Source organism: Mus caroli, chromosome 1, assembly GCF_900094665.2.
Source record: "Mus caroli chromosome 1, CAROLI_EIJ_v1.1, whole genome shotgun sequence".
Lineage (NCBI taxonomy): Eukaryota > Metazoa > Chordata > Mammalia > Rodentia > Muridae > Mus > Mus caroli.
In genome coordinates, this window is record NC_034570.1 from 79,240,487 (window position 1) to 79,255,527 (window position 15,041).

General features: G+C 40.5%; 1 protein-coding gene across 3 annotated transcripts in view; it reads left to right on the forward strand.

Annotated features, from left to right (window-relative positions):
- Positions 1–15,041, forward strand: part of Dis3l2 (DIS3 like 3'-5' exoribonuclease 2) — a 328,742-nt gene that overhangs the window by 29,112 nt on the left and 284,589 nt on the right. For all 3 annotated transcript variants that reach the window (XM_021163217.1, XM_029476858.1, XM_029476861.1), the window contains exons 2-3: positions 11,159–11,306; positions 11,834–11,991. In XM_021163217.1, the coding sequence (XP_021018876.1) occupies positions 11,255–11,306; positions 11,834–11,991 (210 nt within the window). In that variant the 5' untranslated portion in view covers positions 11,159–11,254. The remainder of the gene's footprint in view (positions 1–11,158; positions 11,307–11,833; positions 11,992–15,041) is intronic.

The window sequence follows — 15,041 nt, forward strand, 5'->3', positions numbered from 1 at the left end:
AAAAACAAAAAAATAAATATTTTGAATATTGGTGCCTGATCAAGTGAACAGTTTGAGGATATTGCGTCTTCGGTTCCACACCTTGAATCTTCAGACTATGGGTTACTTCCTCTGCTGTGCAAAGATTCGTTGATTTGATGTAATCCGCTCTGTGGTTTTGTTCTTTTTCTCTTGTTTTGCTTTCGTGTTTGTAAGCTCCTAAACAGCAGCAGTAAAAAGTCTGCCCAGATCAGTGTGACAGAGCTTTACCCTTACACTTTCTACATGTGGTATTATACTGTCAAGTGTAGCGTTCAAGTCTAATAGTCAAGTCTGTAGTAATTTTGAGTTGATTCTTTTTTGAGTTGACTTTTATATATGGTGTGAGACAAGAGTCCTAACTTCATGCTTATACACACAGGGTTTTAATTTTCTTAGTACTATTTAGTAGAGACTATCCTTTTTTTTTTAAGATTTATTTATTTTATGTATATGAGTACACTGCAGCTGTCTTCAGACATACCAGAAGAGGGCATCAGATCCCAGATCCCATTATAGATGGTTGTGAGCCACCATGTGGTTGCTGAGAATTGAACTCAGGACCTTTGGAAGAGTAGGCAGTGCTCTTAACTGCTGTACCATCTCTCCAGCACCCCTCCCCCCGAAACTATCCTTTTCCTATTGTTTCTTCTTGGCATTTTTGTTGAAGATCATTGGTTATAAATGTGTGTGCTTGTTTCTGAGCTCCGTGTTCTTTTTCACTGATCTGTGTGTTTCCATGGCAGAATTGTGCTGCTTTGATTACTACAGCTTTGTAGTATACGTTCACGTTTAATTTTATTATATTTATTTGTATGTGTGCATGTGCACACACATGCTTATGCATATGCAGTTGGGTTATAGTCATGTTATGCCAAGAACAGGAAGTAACCCAAGCTAACTCAGGCATTCTGCTTTGGTTTAGAAAGGCAGTAGCTACTTGGATAACCAGCATTAGTGCTAACAGTCCTTCTCTTGACACTATTATAATATAAGCTGTTGTCTTCAGAGGCTGCCCTCAAGTCTACTGCATTGTTACTGTACCGAGATCTCTTTTTTCTGTTGTTACAGAAAATTTCTTGTACTTCTTTTATTCTTTTTGTTCTGGATCCTATCCATTGAATCCTGGATCACCATCATTCTTAATTAGCTATATTGTCTTGGTAAAGCATTCCCTTTAGCTTTGTAAGACTTTGAGGTCTTTGAAGTCTGCACTTCTGAAGGTATCTTTATTCTGTTTCTATACTTTTAGTTTCATGAAGTATATGGATAATTTTAAGTCTGAATAATTTCCCTAAGCTTTTAATCATTTTATTGAGGTTTGGTTTACATACATGATCTAGTTCCAGGGCTCACATTCCTTCCTAAATGCCCAGTGTAACTTTTCTTGTGCTTCTGGAACTCCTGGTGATGTTTTTTTTTTGTTGTTTGTTTTGTTTTTTTTTTTTTTGAGTAATTTCTGCTGGGGATGGACTTTCTTCCTTATCTTAAAGTTTTCTAGCTTGCCATTATTCTTGAAGGATTTTTAAGAAAAACGTTTATTGATTCTTTGTGAACTTATTATCATGAACCCAAATCCCACTCATCTTGTTCCTCCATATCTGCCCTCTGCCCTAGCAGCCTCCCCTCAAAAGAAACCAGTCAATCAATCAATCAATCAATCAATTAATCAATCGATCAGTCAATCAAGCTTCTCACTGTGAAAGCTGTGGTATGCCACGATGTGACACAGTGTGTGTCCTACAGTTTACCCTTTTGCCCAAACAACATTTTTGCAGATGCTCATTGCAGTGAGTCATTGGTCTGGTTTGAGGCCTCTGGCTTCTGCTATACTATCAATACTGTGTCCTCACTGGAACTCTCTTAGCTATCCTGTTGTTGCCCTGTGTTGTAGAGATCCTGCAGTTTTGATTCTGTAGGACTGGTCCATTGAAGGATATTTTTCTGGCTTATAGAATTCAAGGTTGATGGCTTTTTTGTTTCAGGACTTTAAAGATGTTCTATTGTTTTTTGCTGTCATGGAAAAGATGTAAAGTAAATCTGATATCCCAAGTATTGTTCCCAAGAGCTTTGTGCTGCATGCTGCATGCCACACGCCTTCCCCTTTGCCTTGCAATTTGTTCCTTTCACAGATTTCTGGCACCTTGTTTATGACGAGCTAGATACAGTTGCATTGGGCATTTTCTTGTTAGGAATTACTGAGCTTTTTGAAGCTGTATGACTTTGCCAAGTCTGTTCTAAGTTACTATTTAGTTGTGAAGGAATTTTCCCTGCATCTTTTGGTACTCCAGTTATCCTTATATTTGAGCTTTTGATGTTATCCTGAGTTCATGATGCTTAGTTTATCTTTATGTCAGTTTAATCTCTGTCTTTCAGTCTGTATGATTTCTGTCAATGAAGTTCAGGGTAGTTTTGTTCTTTTGCTATTTTTTTGTTTGTTTTAGGTCCCCTCTCTCTTTCTTCTCTTTACATCTCAATTGCTGCTCTCTCTTCTCCTCCCAGTGCCCTCTCCCCACCGTCCCTTCCTATTCCCACCTTGCCTTCTGCTCCCTGCTGGGCACCAACCTACTGTGTCATCTCAAGTCATTTCAGGACTAGGCACATATTTTTCCACTGATGCCAGACAAGGCAACCCAGTTAGGGGAACAGGATCCACTCTTTTTTGAGATGGAGACCCTGAAGGGACACAGGGGAGGTGATTTGTACATGTATAGTGCCCATGGTTGAAACAAATTCAAATCCTACTTGGAACATGAATGACAACTTTATTATAGGCATCCAATCCTTTTTTTTTTTTTTAGATTTATTTATTTCTTTTATGTATATGAGTACACCACCATTGCTCTCTTCAGACACACCAGAAGAGAGCACCAGACCCCATTACTGATGGTTGTGAGCCACCATGTGGTTGCTGGGAATTGAACTTAGGACCTCTGGAAGAGCAGGAGCTGCTCTTAACCCCTGAGCCATCTCTCCAGCCCCCTCGGCATCCAATTCTTATACAAAAGTTCTATAACTATGTCCTGTTTAGAACAGATAAATAGCATGAACAAAATGAAGTAGAAGCAACAGAATTTACTGTGTCCACAGGGACTTCCAATATTGCAGTTTTTAGAAAGTCACTTTAGTGTATCTGTGGTTACCTTGAAGAGATAAAAGGCAAAGCTCAAAAGTTTTAGCAGGAAAGTTAACATTTTGAGAAGTGAGACAGGTAAGATTGTTCAGTGGGTAAAGATGATTACTGGAAAACCATAACCTGGGTCTGATAGTCAGAACCCACATGGTTGAAGGAGAGAACTGACTCTGAATGTCCTTGGACATCCACACAGTGCATGGCACATTCTCATCCCTTCCAAAACATAAATAAATGTAAAAAAAAAAACTAAAATGAAAAAGTAAAATGAAAATGCTAGTCTTGAAAGATTAATTGAAATTAGGATGTTAATAGTGTGTTTACTAGAAGATAGAGCTGAAGGGAGAATTACTGAACTGGTAAAAGACAGAGAAAAGAGGGTAGAGAACTCTGAAGAGCTTGAGAGAGGTAGAGAGACATTGAGGAAATCAAGGTTATAATAGAGCTGAAATAGGCAGAGGTAATATTTGAAAAAGAATGATGAAAACTGATGAAAGTTATCAAGCAACAGAATCAAGAAATTGTATTGACCCCCAAGTAGGATGAAAAGAAACTCATCCTTTGAATATGGTGGTAAATCTGCAGAAACCAAAGGGAAAACATTTCCAAAGTGCCAGGGACAGGAACAGTGTGCTTTCAAAAATTAAGAGAGTAACAGCTGACTTGTTGATAGCCACAGAGATTATAAGACAAGGAGATGATATCTTCAGCTCTGAATCTAGTTGATAGTCTAGAACTCTTAAGTCTGCCAAAAACTGCCAAAAATCTATGAGAGCAAAGACTACATACAGATATGTCACACTTGTTCAAAAGACATGACTAGTGGCTGTCACACTGGACCTCACAGATATGCAAGTGTCTGTCACTGCAGAAAACCATATCTTCTTAAAGATGTTTTCAAATACAAGGTGACTGGGAATGTAGCTCAGTGGTAGTGTGTGACATGTGCAAACCCTGAGCTTCAGTCTTCAGCACAGTGGAAACCAGATAGCACAGGAGCATCAGTCACATTCTGCCCTCATCAAAACTTTAGATAAAATTAGCAAATTCCTACAGAAAAATAAATTCAGAATACTCAATTATAAGAAAGTTTTAAAATTCAAACTATTTTATATGTTATATGTTTGGTGTGAACTGCATAGAATGATATTTTAATTTTTTTCTGAAAGTTTAAAAGATAGATATTTTTTTCTTTCAGTATTTGATAGAATTTACTAATGAAGCCTTCTCATCTTTTTTTGTTTGTTTTGTTTTTTGTAGAAGATTTAAAATTATCAACATAGTTTCTTTTTGTATACATAGATTTTCTATTTCTCCTTGAGTCAGTTTTAGTAATATGTATCTTTCTAGTAATCTCCCACTGCATATAAGTTTTCTAATTAGCACCTAGGTTATTTATTTATATTTTTATAACTTTTAATTTCCACAAGGTTTATAGGGATGCCTCTGTTTTATTCCTGTTCTATGGTCACCCTGTGGGAATAGAATGGAACTTCTCCTAAGTAACAAGTGGGGTATCTATCTATACTGAAAACACTCCACAGTCCACAAGAGGACTTGAGAGAGGAGATTCCTGATTCTGGAGAGTCAGCAGCAGCGGTGTATGCTGTCTTGAGTTCAGCTAAAGGGATGTGGTTTGGCTTTTGTAATACCTCAGGAGTCTGGGAGAAAGTTCCTGTGTGCTCCCTGGATTTGAGAAGGTCACCCTCTGTGGCCACACATGGATGTTCCTATAGCTTGTTCAGTTGTGGTTACAAAGGGGATAAAGGGAGATGAAGTTTAAAATAAAGTCAGTGGAATGAAGTTCTTTTACAGGCCTCAGTTTTGGAATGAACTAATTTTTCTTCAGTTTCCTTCTTCGGGTTAGACAATCTTGACTGGTATATGTTTAGATTTATTTAATTTCTTCTGTAAGCTATGTCTGCTATTGTGCTTCTGTAGTGAATTCTTCATTTCATTCTTCATGGTTTGTTGTATTTGCTAACCTGGAACTTCCATCTAATTCATTTAAAAGTAACTTATCTTTCTCTGTAAATATTCTGTCATTGTCACTATGCTTAAATAATGTTTTCTTTTGGCAGGTTTTTAATAGCTGCTTTGATGCCCTATCTGGGTAAATTGTAAACCCAGGATCCTTCAGAGATGGCTTTGGTTAAATCTGCACTCTCTTTCTCTCTAGTTTACTGGTTTACTTTCCTGATTCTTTGCATGCCTTTGATTTTTGTTGATAGCAGCCTGTTCTCTGGTCTCCTTTCTTCTCTTGAAGTTGGAGGTGGCTACTCTCTTCTCTCTCTCTCTCTCTCTCTCTCTCTCTCTCTCTCTCTCTCTCTCTCTCTCTCCCTCCTTCTTTTTCCTTTTGCAACTTGGCTGAGTTAATTCCTGAGTCTTTTTCTCCTGAAGTGTGAATATGCAGATGTTTGCTCTTCTACCCTGCCCCCAACCCCCAGCCTGATTTTGTAGTAATTATCTTGGTCAGCATGTATTAGTGGCTGCCATCCTTTGTAGGTGGTTCCCCTGAGGCTCTGGAGTACACTTCCAAGTTCTCATGGTTTGCTGGTCTGCACTGTGTATTCTTCCTGCATTTGTAAGGCTTCCTGCTCCTGCAGTGATGAGCAGCAACATGTGGCCTTTTCCTTCTGTCCTTCATGGTCTTGATCATCTTTATAGTTTTGTGTATGCACAGACTCTAGACCCCAGGAGAAACCTGGCCCTCTCCCTCATTATCCTTCTCTTTTTTTATGTTTTTCTCTTTCTACTCCCCTACTTTGTCCGTTACCTTCCTCCTACTCTCTTTTCCTTTTTTCTTTTCTAAAAGAGGGTCTCACTATGTTGACTTAGCTGAGCCCAACCTTCTCTGCCTCAGCCTCCCGAGTATTGGTATTGACTGTAGGCAAGCACTGCCATGCCACATTGGTGGCAAGCCTTGAGTCCTTGGACTTCAGGAATCTGCCATCACACTTTTTTTTTTTTTTTTTTAATTTTCTTTAGACCTGGTTTCATGTGGATCTGGCTGGGCTTGAACCTATGGTGTGGCTGAGGAGGACCTACCTTAAACTGATTCTTCTGCCTCTTCTTCCTGATGTGTGTTTTTAGTCAATATCTAGATATTTACATTATTTCAGTAGTTTTGTATGATTTTATTGTTGTTTTTATTCTGGGAGAATATTTGCCCAGTTCCTTCTTTGTCCATTTTGGTTTATTCTCTCTCCATACCTCCCTTCTCTGCCCCCAGCCCCATCCTGTCTTCTGTCATTTTAAACATACTTTATTTAAACTGAACTTCTCTGTATATGCTATGAAATAGGAAGCCAGTGGCTTTCTTTGTAAAGTGCTTAGTGCTGCGTGTTGACGAACCTGTATGTCTGTTACTGATTAGTAACAGAGTTGTTTCTTTGCTTTCAGGGAGCTCTGCTGTACTCTGCCTCCCTCCCCACCTTTATTACTGCATCAGTTTTGCTCTCCTTTATTTTTTCCAGGTCTTGGTTCCTGTCAGCTTCTCAGCTCCACAGAGTTCAGTTTGTCATTAAGATTCTGACTTTGCAGCTTTCTTCTCCTCGTTGCACAGCTCCATGAATTAATATGTCCTCGCTGCTCCTGATGGCTGAAACTAGGCCAAAATGAGGGAGAAGGCACGGAAATTCAGGCGTTCTCAGGCCCTTCAAGTGTGTCATTGGTACCCTGTAGGGTCTCACATTTTCAGGTTTTGGCCCTAGGTAACCTGATGTGTCCTGGCTCCCTTTCACCGCTCATATTTCCTACCAGTGTGTGTTTGTTGTAACTTGCCTACTGTTCCAGTAGACTGAATTTAATTCACAGCTTTGAGCCTCTCTTGTGCTTTATGCATTGTGCTAGGCTTAGAGAGTAGAGGGTCTCAAGATATCACTTCATGTGCTCATGAGCTGTCTTCAGATTTACTTTCTCAAGTGTAGTGCCTGTCCCCCCAATCCTTGCCATGCCTGCCTTTTGATGCCTTGTGCCATGTTGGCTGCTACTGCCTGTTCCTTCCTGGCCCTCTACCAGCTCTTAGGCTGCCGTGTCCATGGTGAGGGCCCCTTCTAGGTATTGGGCAGTGAGTCACTGTTTCTCATCTGGAAATTGTCCTGTTCTTTTAGTTCATCAGGGCAGTATCTAGGGTTTCTCCAGGGTCCATGAGCTGTCATGTGACAAGGAAGGCAAAGCCTTTAGTCATCTTTTCCTTAGTAACATGTACACTCAGTTTTTCCTTGCTGCTTTCTAGTGCTTTGGTGCTCATAGGTGAGTTTTTGACTCTAGTTGTCTGGCTTATTCTTACCAATTTTGTTGCCTAAATTCTGTGTTCTATTCCTGCTCTTTGGTGATTTTAAAAAATGTGGCTTCCCTGAATGACCCTGCTCCACTTGCTACTTTGCTGTTTGCTCACTTATCTGGTTATGTAAGAAATGGGTCTTCTCATTCCACGTTCTAGGCACTGTGGAAGTCACTGGGGTGCAGTGATGAACACACAAAATGTTTTTGTTTTTCTGAGGTAGAAATGTCAGGAATCCAGTTTCTGCAGCAAAGAAAAGTACAGATGCTGTTGATACTTGAATTGGGTCTCTGTATTTCATGTGCTTTAACTGGTAGTACCTCCATTTAATTTTGAATTCCTCACTGCATCATGATTGATATACAGGAGCCTGTCTTAGTGTTCTCTTGCTGTATGGAGACACCATGACCTTGGCAACTCGTATGGCAGAAAACATTTAAATGGGGGCTTGCTTAGAACTTCAGAGGCTTAAGTCAGTAAAATCATGGTGGGGAGCAGGTGGCCTATAGGCAGGTGCTGGAGCTAAATCTTGATCAGTAGGCAGAGAGGGAGAGGGGGAGGGGGAGGAGAGGGAGACAGAGAGGGAGGGGGAGAGGGAGGGGAAGGGAGGGGAGGAGAGGGAGAGGGAGAACAGGGAGAGGGAGGACAGGGAGAGGGTGGACAGGAAGAGGGAGAGGGCAGAGAGGGAGGAAAGGGAGAGGGAGGAGAGGGAGAGGGAAGAGAGGGAGATGGGGAGGGAGAGGGAGACAGAGACAGAGAGACAGAGACAAAGACAGAGACAGAGAGACAGAGACAAAGACAGAGACAGACAGACACTGGGCCTGGTATGGGTTTTTGAAATCTCAAAGCCCACCTCCAGTTGCACACTTTCACACTTTCTCCAATAAGCCCATACCTCTTCATCCTTCTAATCCTATCAAAGAGTTTTACTTCCTGTGTTCAAATATGTAAGCCTGTGGGGGCCATTCTCAGCCAAATCACAATGGAACCAATTCTCACTTCTGGCTCTTGTTTTCCATTAACAGTTTGCCGCAGCCTCTCATCCCACCCCAAGCTGCTGTTGTGCTCAGACTCACTATTTGGGAACCAGTTCTGATTATGAATTTTTCTTTGGAAACTTTCCTTGTTTTCTTATTACTTGACTCTGTTAGCTCTTTTCCTATGTCGTATTTTTATGGTTTTTTTTTTTTTTTTTTTGCTGTTGTTTGTTGTTATTATAGTTTCTACTTCTTCCTTTTTGCATTTGTAATGCTGCCCTAACTGGTTTATCAGTAGTGCTTGCTCAGACCTTGTCCAGGGCCACATGGCCGATATTGATGCTTCATGGGAATGCAAAGGTTACTTGATTATCCCTTATTTTACTGCCTTCTTTGCTGCAGTGGATGGACTCTTGCTATCCATTCTTGAACATGTTAGCTTGCATCTTTATCTAATAGCTAGGTGATGTCTCATTATAGATTATCTTTCACTCTTTCTAGTGTTTGTTGGATTATTGCACATGGACATGTAGTACCTCAAATAGAAGTCATCATTTTTTGAGCATTAGGCTAGCCATAACTCCCAGTCCCATAACTAGGAACCTACCCAGTTTCCATGTTTTAGGTCCTCCTGGTTGCCAGGGGAGTCAGCCAAACTGCAGAGGACCCATGTCAGAGGCTTCCTTTGTCAGTGTCCACTTGTATAGCTGCAGTCCTAGCCCTTCCTGTTGTCCTGAATCATTTGTTTCTCCACGAGGTGCAGGTGCTGGTCTCCATTCCATTCAGTTCTGACTCTGTGCCAGGAAGATTCTTCTTAAAACAACTTTGGTCTATTGTTCTCTCTGCTCACTCATGCTTCAGAAACTCCCCAGTGCCTTTGAAAAACCCGGCTTGTTTTCTAGACCTTCCAACTTGTTTTAATTTCCTTGCCACTGCCTTCTTCCATATAGGCAGGACTCTAGCCAAATGGAATTAATGTTGCAAGAATCTGCCTGTGTTTTTCTGTTTGCATCCTGATTTTTGTTTCCTTTTGCCAGAAGTATGCTTTCTTCACTTCTTAATGTCTTAGTTCTTTCTTAAAAACTTTCCCAAGGTTCTCTTAGATTTCCTGACCTGGACACAATCTTTCCTTCCCATATATAGTTATTCTTTGAAAACCATGATGCTAACATTTCCTGATGTATATTTCTATGACTGTATGACTTTTTAAATCTAATCTTTCTCTTTCATTTTGTACATATTTGTTAAAATAATGAGAAAATGAATACATGTCTGCATTAACCCTCAGGCAGCCCCGATTCCTCTCTTCTTTTCCTATCCATTTTTTTCCTATCCATTTTCTATTTCTATGATGATATCTCTGCATTTGGATTAACTTTATCTTATAGTCACTTTGTGTATTACCAAGTGGCCTGTTAACCTTTATCTTTGTTGTTCTCTTCTTTGCGTTAATAACAGTTTCAGTTTAAAGAAAACTTTGATCATTTGGTAAGCCTTGTATGAGGAAAATTTGAAAAATAGAAGATATGGTTCAAAATGACATCTTGATCCATTTTGTTGAGAAATGGTTGCCTAGTAGGATTTGGGAGTTTGTAAGTATAGATTTAACTCCAGGTCGGTGGCCAGTATTGAGAAGTACATGTTGTGGTTGTGTGTTTACTGTCCAGGTGGTGGCCAGGGTCCAACAGTAGGGTCACATATTGTTGGACTTTCTTTTTTTTTCTTTTGTTTGTTTGCTTATTTATTTGTTATTTGTAGCCTAAAATATTAAATGGTAATCCACGCTACCACTGGCATGGCACCAATGTCCTGAGAGACTGGTGGACCCCACCTGACCCCTCTCTTCCAAATTCTCATGGCTGGCTGGGGTGCCCTGTCAGCTTTTCTCTGGAACCCAGCTGAGTCAGGAAAACTGACTCAGGAAAACACCAATAAGGAAAACACCAATTCTTAGTTTAGAATCTACAGGTGACACAATCGTTGGGCACAGCAGCTAGCATCCTAATTTGTAAGCTATTCTAAGTTGTAAATCCTCGAGTAGCAGATCCAGGTGGATCCGCCACCTGAACTGGGGTCCTCCCCTACCTACGTTGTATCCTCCAAGATCTCTTCTGTCCAAAAGGGATTGTTGGACTTTCAAACCTATTCCATTACAGCTTTTAGAGTCTTCCATGCTATGCAGATTTGCCTACTTTCTTATTTTCTACTTCATTGCCCCATTAGTGGAAATTTTTAGTTGAAATGCTCCAAAGGAGCAATGTAGTGTATCTGTGAATGTGTAGACCTTGGATAAAAATGCAGCATAGATTGTATGACTACCCAGGAGAATGCCACATTGCCTTTGCTGTGTCTCAGTACTCAATTTCTTTTTTTTTATTTTTAATATTTTTTTATTACGTATTTTCCTCAATTACATTTCCAATGCTATCCCAAAAGTCCCCCATACCCTCCCCCCCCACTTCCCTACCCACCCATTCCCATTCTTTTGGCCCTGGCGGTCCCCTGTACTGGGGCATATAAAGTTTGCATGTCCAATGGGCCTCTCTTTCTAGTGATGGCCGACTAGGCCATCTTTTGATACATATGCAGCTAGAGTCAAGAGCTCCGGGGTACTGGTTAGTTCATAATGTTGTTCCACCTATAGGGTTGCAGATCCCTTTAGCTCCTTGGAGTACTCAATTCCTAAGGGGACAAAGGAAATTACAGGTAATTGCTCTCTAGTCACCAGTTTCTTTTTGATTTTAGCTCGTGACAACTGAGCTGCTGAAGGCAGGAAGAACTCTGAGCTGAATAGTAGTGGGTCCCTGAATCTGGAGAGAAGGCGCCACCTTGGAACCAGTCATGAACCATCCTGACTACAAGCTGAACCTTCGGTCTCCGGGGACCCCCAGAGGTACAGAAAAGAAAATGGAGCTTGCCTTGGCAACTGGAGACTTGAAATACAAATGGACTGGGTGTGGAGGTGGAGGGAATTCTTTGGATTGAAGGAGACTAATTATTTTAATGAACTATTAAATATTCTCCCATGTTATTTATTCTAGAATTAGGCATGCTCTTATGGTTTTAGTTGATTGTTGTACAGCCATTTTATTTCCTCCAAAAATGTGACACTTTTAATAATTCCTATTTTTAAAGGTTTGTATCTGCAAATAGCAAAGTATCCCAGACCCATTATTCAGATTTTCCTCCGTGCATACTGCAGCCAGCACTTAGGCTTCACCCTCTTCATTTATGCTGTCTTATGTGTTCTTTCCTTTTTGTGGCTGTTTGAAATCATCACTGGAAAGGTTCATTCATTTTCTCGCTGGCCGTTGGAGGTAACAAGAACAACAACAAAAGACAGTGACATCATAACACCTCCAGTTAAAAACATAGAGATGTGTAACTCAGAGAGAGTTGATTGCTGCCTCATGTTTCTAGGTGTGTCCTCGGTGGTTGGCCCGAATGCTGTTGGTGCTTCGCCAGGTGACAAAAAGTCAAAGAACAAGTCCATGCGAGGGAAGAAAAAGAGCATATTTGAAACCTACATGTCCAAGGAGGATGTTTCAGAAGGCTTGAAGAGAGGAACACTTATCCAGGTGCTTAAAGCTTACAGGCTATTTAACCCCTGAGTATGTGGAATGACAGCAGTCTTGTTTATTAAACTTTTCCCTGTTCTGTGCTGTGTGCTTTGACATGGTGCAGGGTTTGTGCTTCTTAGATCTATAGCATGTATAGGTGGTAAGTACCACTAGACTCTCATAGGCAAACCTTTGAGAGATGAGAAGAGAGAGCCTTTGTAGCTCATGTCAGTGTTGCCTAGGAATGTTGTATTGGGAGATACCTATATGAGCCATGCTGGGGATTGGTGCAGTTGAGCAAAAAAGTATAAGGAAATGAGCTTTCCAAGTGAAGTAGCCAGTTGAACTGTTAAGACTGAGTAGGTAGTGCGGTTATATTATGCCAATCACTGAATTGTTCAGTGTGCCTGAAGCATATGAATACTGAATGACTGGAAAAATGGGTAAAGTTGTAGAGGAAATAGTAAACAGTATTTATTGAATGCTTTGCAATTTGCATAATCTGTTCCCAGGCTATTCACTGGCGTGGCTGAACAGATGTTCTTTGAGCATCTATCTTTGAGCCAGGAATACTTCCTGTTAGGAGAGTGCTGTAGGGTGAACTTGTGAAACATTATGGGATAAGGCAGCATCGGTTTGCTCTGGTGTGACATCGAGGCAGCTAGTAGGTAACAAGGCAAGAGAAGAAAGCAGGAACATGCCTTCTTTGAATTAAGGGTCTTTCATAATTCTTGGGTAGAAATACTACTATGTTGTACCTGACTCAATTAAAATTATTAAGTGAGGGTTGGGGCTTTCAGTAAAGTGCTTACCACACAAGCATGAGAACCCAGATTGGATTTCCACTACTCACATAAAGGCTGGGCGGAATGGTGCAGGGAAGCAGAGAGAGGAGCTTTCCTGGGGCTTGCTAGCTACCTGCCTAGCTCGGCTTCACTAAAGACTCTGGTTTGAACACTCTGTGTTGACTGCTAGCCTCTACACCCATGTCTACATGTCTACACACATATAGAAACACAAGTATATAAATATGTACAATGCTGACTGAGTCCCACCTTCTCTCATTCTGAAAACTCAAGACTTAGTTGTGTTTTGGGTGGAAGATTCATCCAAACAACAGATATCAGCTTCTTTGGTTTTATCATCTTTTTATAGTTACCTGTGTCCATAGTACATGTAATTGATGTAGACTCTGGAGCACATCATTAATTTTTCACAAATCATTGGTCCTTTTGATTTAGAAATACCATTGGTTTTATTTCTCCTGGATGTCTCTGAGAAGTCTCTCTTAAGAGAATAGAAAGCATATTTGCTTGCTTCTCATGGTTTGGCATCTGTATACTTTACTTTACCTGCAAGTGTCTCGGCCTTCCTTGTTCCTATGTGAGGTCATTGTTGTCTCCTGACACCCCTTTCCAGTAATGTCCTATGTTCTCATTATCTTGGACTTCCCGATTTTCCCTCTAAAACCTGTGCTTGCTTGGTGTGGTAGCTTGTGTTGATAGTCCCAGTACTTGGGAGGCAAAAGCAGGTAGATTTTGGTGATTTTTGAGGCTAGCCCGATCTATCTAGTAAGTTTTATAGTGAGACCTTGTCTCACAAGACCAAAATCAAAACCACTACCACCAGCATCTTGTCGTAGGCAACAACAATAACCACCAAAAATGAAACTAAGTGTAGGACTCTGCTGGACTTTGCTCTTGCTGTCCTGGAGCTTGAGTTGTTTCCTCCCATCAAAGTGTAGCACTGCCTGTCCCTGAGCAGTCTGTACTTAAATGTCACCCTCACATTTTCTAAGCTCAGTTGGGTGTGACTGCCCTCTAGAAGTCAGCTTTGTTGTTTATATGGTAAATTCTTACCTTTGTTTGGCTTTTGTGTCCCCAATTTGATTTTTCACTTCCTTACTGCATGGCCACGCATACTGTACATGATAGTCTAGCTCTGGGGCTTGGCCAGTGCTCATTACTAAGCTTATGCTGAATAAGTATTTCTTTTGCTGGCTGAATAAAAATCAAGATACTGCCTTTTGAGGAAGAGTGAGGGGGAACTTCAATTGCTAGAACTTGAGAGAAAACCAGCTGTTACAGAAGCACACCTTTATGAGACGGACTGGTCGGACCGGTGTCCTGCGATAGTATTAGTTTTTGCTTCCTTTTAATTTTTCCATTTGAAGTGACTTTTTGCTGGCATTAACACAGAACAAAAGATCTGATCAATATAACAGCCCACATTCCCAGAAGTTTGTAAGTGATTCCTCCTGGCCTATGACATCATAAACCTCCACAGCCAGAGGCTCTCCTTCCCCTCTACCCCCCACATGTGAGAACAGTTGTTCTCTGCAGATGGGGTGAGGAATGGGTTCCAGATATGAGGTCACCATGAGAATATACAACATTGTAAATAAGATTTTCATAGGCAGAGAACCAGAGTACATCTGCTTTTGGATAAAAACTTTTTGTGTGTAGCTGTCTGGGTAAGGTAAAAAGCTAGACAAAAAGTGATATTTTAATGCCATTGAAGAAAATTAAACATATCAAATATACTTAGAAACATCTGTCAACTTTTGTGTTCAGATATAAGTATGTCATAACATAAGAGTATGCCCTCTTCTTCATCAAGAGAAAATTCTTATACTGAAAGATATTAGGGATCTTAAAAATTAGTAGAATAATACAGTATTAGTCAATGCCTTGACAAAAGTTTGAGATTTCATTATTTTGTAGGACAGAGGAGACCACAGTGGCTAAGGAAAGCTCTTTTCTGTCTTTGTAAATGAATTATTACTATTCAGCAATAAAATATAATTCAGGACATGTACTTTTCTTTTTTTTTGTTTTTTTTATAATTTTTTTTATTAGAGATATCTCTCAACTTTTTTTTCCTTCTTTTTTTAAAAATTTTTAATATTTTTTATTACATATTTTCCTCAATTACATTTCCAATGCTATCCCAAAAGTCCCCCATACCCCCCCCCCCACTACTTAACAAAGGGTGACCGACAATGACTGACAACCTAGCACTACCAGGTCCTCCTCCCCCCCCCCCCCCCCCCCCCCCCGGAACCCCTG